General features: G+C 45.8%; 1 protein-coding gene across 3 annotated transcripts in view; it reads left to right on the top strand.

Moving 5' to 3' along the window:
- Positions 1 to 4,993, top strand: part of CCDC167 (coiled-coil domain containing 167) — a 13,252-nt gene extending 8,259 nt beyond the window's left edge. For all 3 annotated transcript variants that reach the window (XM_085320547.1, XM_085320557.1, XM_085320537.1), the window contains 3 exons: positions 986 to 1,080; positions 3,668 to 3,720; positions 4,163 to 4,993. In XM_085320547.1, coding sequence (XP_085176673.1) covers positions 986 to 1,080; positions 3,668 to 3,720; positions 4,163 to 4,266 — 252 coding nt within the window. In that variant the 3' untranslated portion in view covers positions 4,267 to 4,993. The remainder of the gene's footprint in view (positions 1 to 985; positions 1,081 to 3,667; positions 3,721 to 4,162) is intronic.
- Positions 4,994 to 6,272: the final 1,279 nt, after the last annotated feature.

The following is a 6,272-nucleotide window of genomic DNA, read 5'->3' as shown; positions in this document are numbered from 1 at the left end:
CCCTTTCCCTCCCCTGTCCTGCTTATTTATAACTCTTGCCTACTTTCCCTGAGCAGAAGGTCAGGTCTCAGAGCTTATCCCTAAAGCAGTATGAATTAGGGGTCAGGGCCTTTAATTTTATTTCCTGTGTCAGTCTTGCTGGGAACTTTCATGCTTTGGACTATCTCAGGTTGATGTCCAGGCAGCTGGTGTGTCATTTCACCTAGTTGCTTTAACCAGGACCCTGTCATCTCTTAGTTTCTGGCTTGTGAATGCTGCCACTATAGAGAGGCCGTGCTGCCAGTAACTTTGCTGGGCTTGGCCTTGCTTGGAGGGTCAGACACAGCAGGAACGTCGTGTAAGTAGCTGAAAAGAGAGGTCATTGCCACCTCAGGACATTAGGGCTGGTTTCTTTCAGGCTAGGATGTTGTATTCGTATTATATGATTARTCCCACTGTTGCCCTGCTGGAAGCAAGCCTGAAAGATAAGGTTTTCCTTGTGATGCCTTACATTCTGTTTGCAGGACATAAAAGATGAATGATTCCCAGAACTGTTTGGCCATAGTAGGATTTCTTCTTGTGCAAAGGCTCCCCACACGCAAGCCAGTGGATCAACTCTCTTATGCTTATCCAGAATTACCCCCCCTCCATCTCACAGGAAGATACTCCAGTGTGTGTGTGGGTGGGTGTAACTTGCCAGGAAGACAACCAATTTCTGCTGTGGCAAGATGTTGCTGCCAAAACTTGGTGCAAGCTGGAGGTGTGTAAGCAGGGTGGAGGCCATGGTGAATGTGTCTTAGGGATTTTCTGCAGAGTGCTGCAGAGACCTTTCTGTGCATCTTAGTGTTGTCTGTGTGTAGCTCAGGATCTTTCACCTCTGCAGGGCTTGCAGGTTTAGCTGTAGAGGTAAGAGGTGGAGTGGCTGGTCTGCCATCTTTCTCTTCTGAGCAGGGGTGGATCCATATCAACCAGGAGAAACAAGGAGGGGGACTGATGTGTTTTTCAGATCGATGGGCTGGAAGAGAAGCTGGCGCTCTGCAGACAGAGTGTGGAAGAGGTGGATCTTAAACTGCGCAGGGAGAAGCTCAGCCCTGAAAGAAGGTATTGATGATCACCTACTTTCACAGCTATGGTTGTGGACTTCAGCTAGCTGCTAACACTGTGGTACTCAGCAAGGACTCTTGGATGGATGGGAAATTTGTGTGATTTCTCATGACAAGACTGTCTTCCCCCATCTTGGTGATTACTCAGGGAACTTACCTGTGTGAGAAGTTTAGCAACATAGAGAGCGAGCTGATCTTACAGACAGCCTCACTCAAACCTGCAGTACAGTACACCCAGCCAAGCTGTGCATGCACCTCCTAGATTATTTATAGAACTGGCTCCGGGCATGATAGGAAATAGTCCTGTAAGACAGGGAAAGATTCACTATATACTGCTACTCAAGTCTTGTGGGGGCTGCCTAAGCTGAGACGGGGAAGATGGATAGCAACCACTACTCAAGGCCAATCCCAGGCTGGGATGCATTTGGAAAAGGGTTGAGGGAAGTGACTCTAGCTATGCCTGTGTGGCAAATATGCCTGGGTGTAAGGATGCAATCATCTACTGCCTTTCTTTGGGAGAGGGAAGAGGGACAATTCCTCTGAGATCTGTTGCTGACATAGAACAGGCAACTGTAGTCTGAGCTGAGATTCAAGCAAGGACTTTAATCTGGACTTTTTTTAGGAGACACAGGCAGAACCTGACATCTCTCTGGAGTGTGAAGCAAGAAACAAGTCTTCAATCCTTAACAGAGTGCAAAAGCCAGGGCTTCCCCCCCAGCTGCAATCCCTAAASTGGTTCTCAAATCTGTGAGCTTGAGGACATGCCTTTCTTCCATTCATCAACATCATATTTCTCTGCTCCTAGTAAAGAGTCTGGAAAGCTCAGTTGTAGGCCCAGGAAGGGAGCAGTCTTGTTGGTTCCTGTTTTCTGCTCTACAGGAGCATGTCCTATAGAACCCAGTTAGAAATGGCCCTAGCAGTGACTCATACACTGAGACTTTCCAGTCTCAACTTATGTTACTTTGTTCTCCATCTGCCATTCCTTGAGCCAGCCCCTTGCTTTCTTTTCTCCTCCAGTAATGGAGGAGTAAAGAGAGCAATTCATATTTGGACAGAGCTCTATCTCCTTTCCCTCATCTCTAGCTCCACATCTCACCAGTCCTTTACCTAGGCCTAAATTTGTCCCCTTGTGTTACTGTCTGGAGTCTCTACTGCTGGCCAGCCAACCAGCTTCCTGTTGCAATAACTAACCAGAATGGAACATACCCATATGATCATATCATCATATATATCATTTAGATCAGAGAATTAGGATTTGGGAATTCCTAGGGCCTTTTGCATGCAGATGGAAAGAGAAATACCTGATTCCAATTATTCCCAAACCATGGAAGGAAGTCCTTGTCCACTGATCAGACTCATTGATCCAATATTACACAAAGGAGAACTCTGCTTTTGTATTTTGAAGTTCAATTATCACATTTTCTTCCTTGCCTTCCCCATGAACCCAAAGCCCCCTCCCTCTAGATTCACAGTAAGCTGGGCTGGGAGTCCTCGAGTCCTGCACATTTTGCCATGTTTAATAGTCTCAGTTCCTGAGTGCCTAAGTTCTCAAACTCTCTTCCCTTGACCTGCTTCCAAAGGCAAGTTTCTAAGTAGCACCTCAATGATGTTGGCAAATCCCTCTTCTCACTTCCTCCTAGGTTGCACTCTGCATTTTTTTCTCTCATGGTTGTCTCTTAAGAGCTTTTCCTCTTCTGCTGCTCATGTACCCTACTTTCCTGCTGCCTGTCACTTAACCAGCTGTACGCTTAGGTTTGGATTTCTTTCCATTACAGGTTCTTGCTTTACTCCAAGGGGAACAAACTCTGCTWCTCTTACTGCCTTCCCTGTAATATTACCATCTGCTGAACAGGGAGATAACTTATTACTGAATGTTTGTTTGTACGTACACAGTCTGAAAGGAGTGACAGTGTCCTCATTGCTGTAATGGTGCTGCTTTCAGGCAATTTATTTTGCTTTTATATTTTAAACTGTGTATTAATTAATCATCTTATGCAGTTGAAGACACAAGGCTGGGTAAGTGGTGGTGCTGGCTTGATTTACTTCTTATCCTGATTCTTCAGGTTAACTATTTTAGCACTAGGCCTGGGTTCAGTTTGTCTCCCCAAGTTGAGGAATTTGTATAAATTAGGTATCAGCTGAGGAAAGAGATCTCAGCTTGAATGGGGCAGAAGAGTTATAGTCTTTCAGCACTGAGCCAAGATGTGGTGGAAGAGCAGGATCCAGCAGAGACCTTGTACAGACCCTGCCCTGTCCCATACCTATTGCAGAACTTCTTTCTCCACCTGGGGGAACATGATGAAGGGGTCTGTCAGTCAGAGATCCCCCTATAGCCTGCTTGCATACAGTGGCACTGTCCTGTAATGAGAAAATTTTTTCTTTTGCCAAAGCTACGTCATTTAACTGCTGCATTTCTCCTGCTCAGCTGGGGGTTTCCAGACTGTCGCCTCTTTGCAATGAAGGGTAAGGGGATCACTCTGTGAGCACCTATCCCTGCTGGTAGGGCAGAGTTTCTCTTCCATCATATACGCGGAGAAATAGGCTGTGTTGTGCTCGCAGCTAACGAACTCCTCTTCTCCTTACAGAAGGTCACTGGAGAGAGAAAGAAACTTACTAATGACCAAAGCTGACAACTATGGTAAGAACTTCATTAAAAATGGCCCCTCAGGGTTGGATGGGATCAGTGCTGCAACCTAGCTTTCTGGTCAAGCTCCTGCCAGCTCTGACTTCTGCCTTTGAACCTGGGCTCAAATAARCAGGGCAAGGCTGAGGGAAATCAAGTCAGCATTTTATAAAAGGAATCCAGATCCTCTGGATTGAAAAAAAAAAAAAAGTAGGTATCAGCTGACAGAGGGGGAGGGGGCAGAGGTAAGAGGTCTTGCTGGTCTACCTCCTGCAATTATCAGCTTCGCCTACTGATCCCAAGAGAACAGCCCCTGGTTAAGGTAGCCTTGTTTATCTATAGATAGCTTTGAAAGGAGAGGTGGTTTTTTTCGTTTCTTTTTTTTTTCCTTTTTTTTGTTTGTGCTGAAGCTACAAGCAAGGCTTTATTTTTGTTTTGTTTTTTGTTTGTTTCCCAGAGAAAGAACTGAGTGTGCTTCGTAAGGAAAATCGCAAGAATGCCGCTCTTGCTGTGGCCATGGGGTTACTAATTGCTCTTATTTATGCCTGCTGGACAATGTGATTGCACTCCAGAATTCTCCCTGCTAACCAGATGACTCTCCTGCAAGGAGCTCTTCATTCTCTCACCAATGTGCCTCCTTCCTATGGGTATGAATGAGCATTTCACATTGCTATTCTTGTTTGTCCTSCCCAAGCCTCACTGTGGGGATGCTTTCTCTCCAAGAACTGAGGGTTTGGGAGGCAAACTAGAAATCAAAGCACACTTGTGATCGGAAAGAGCATCAAGCAGGGATCAAGGTGGAGCCCTCTTACCCAATAGGCAATCAAGAACCTCCTGGCTGGTGCAGGAAGGCAGTACATTCTCCCTTTTAAAGACCTCTCTGGGCCACCTTCTTGGTTGCTGTGCCTCAGCAATAAGCTGAAGAGATCAATCTCTCTGGATCAAAAGGGAAACCCAAGTATTGTGCATTCGAAAGCATATATATCCCCTGAGCCGATGCTAAAGAGAGCCTTTCTTCCTCCACACAAACTTACAGGACTAAAGGAGTCCTACCTTCACAAAATCAGATGGGAGGTGGGTATCTCTCTCCCTCTCTCTCTCCGCAAACAGGTAGCAGACAACTTGATCTTGGTGCTTGGACTTTGAAAGATCTGCCTACCTCTCAGGTACATCAGAGCCTGTTAACCCTTCTGTGCCTCCAAGAATCAGCACTTGCATAAAAGTTTCCTATCAACTCCAAGATATGAAGTCCCTCTGCAGGGTTTTAAATAAATAATTAGACCTGGTAGCTTCCCACTTTCTTTTTCTTCTCTCTCCCTATTCTCCCCTCACTTCTGTATTTTGTAAGAGGTTTCTCAGCCACTCTGTTCTTGTCCTACCACCATCTTACTGGCATGCAGTCTATCCCAGTAAGCCTAGAGAAGACAGGGTACTTGATATTCCTGGGTGGCAGGTCTCAGTAGTGGGCTATTGGCTTATTATGACCTGGAATCTGCTTGAGCATTTACTGTTGTGTGTGCTTCCTTTGAGTGGAAAAGCAGCCTAGTGTAAGGCAGAGGAGTGCCAGAGGCTGCAGAGTGCCTTGCATTCCCTTCATTCTGATCCAGTAACATACAAAGGGGAGCCCTGAGGAAGCTCTTACTTGTTGGGAAAGCCTTGTAAGAGAGGACTACCTTCAAAATTTAACTACGCAAGGCATTTCTCTCCCCACACTAACACAAACTTCTGGCTAAGATTTGTGGGAAACAAAATAAACAAGCACCTTTATGAACTAAAGGGGCTGTATTGATAATAGAGACAGCAAAAGCAGAAAAGTCAACACAAAACGATACATGGCCAATACATTGTGCAATTAACGTACGTAAACATTCCCTTCAGCAAAACCTTTCTCAGCCCCCTTCCCAGCATGCTCCTTCCATATTCAGCCTGCAGCAAGGAAGCAAGTAGCTTGGTAGCTCATACTGCCTTTTTGAAAGGGAGTTGAGACTTAAGGTTCAGTGCATCAAAAAATAAAATTAAAAATAAAAGCAAATTAAAATTAAGAAGAGCTAGAGACAACAGGGCAAATAGGAAGCATCTGTTCATAAAAGCTAGCCTGCAGGCAAAATAGGTTTCTTTGGTGCCCTCCAATGCCCACACTTACCGTGGTATAGTCCCTAGTTACCCTCCTGTTTGCCAGTCCAAAGGGGAGACCAAAGCCCTGAGTGGAGGACAAAACATTTAGCAAAGGAGCCTGGTAAAGGGAGCAGCTTGCTTTGCTGGCATTATAATAGCCTCAAGGCAGTCAGCAGAAGTGCCCAAACTCAAATTACTGATTTAAAAAGCCAACTGTACACAGGCCTGAAAACCACACAGCTGGAGRTGCTTTATTGCCCACTGGGAGAAGTTCCTCCCTGTCCTTCATGGAAGTGCCTTTGCTAAAACTGCCAGTGTCAGGGTCTTGTCCTCTGAGGAGGAGGCCACAGTGTCTCATGTTCTGCTAGAGCTTGAGAGCACAGGGGGTTGCAGTTCAGCAACAGCACATAGTACCACAGCTGCTTGGGTAGACCTACCTGTGTCTGGGGATT

The sequence above is a fragment of the Rhea americana genome, unplaced genomic scaffold, assembly GCF_003343005.1.
Source record: "Rhea americana isolate MKP2758 unplaced genomic scaffold, rheAme1 scaffold_119, whole genome shotgun sequence".
Lineage (NCBI taxonomy): Eukaryota > Metazoa > Chordata > Aves > Rheiformes > Rheidae > Rhea > Rhea americana.
Note: the sequence above shows the minus strand (reverse complement) of the source record. Positions and strands in the feature narration are given on the sequence as shown.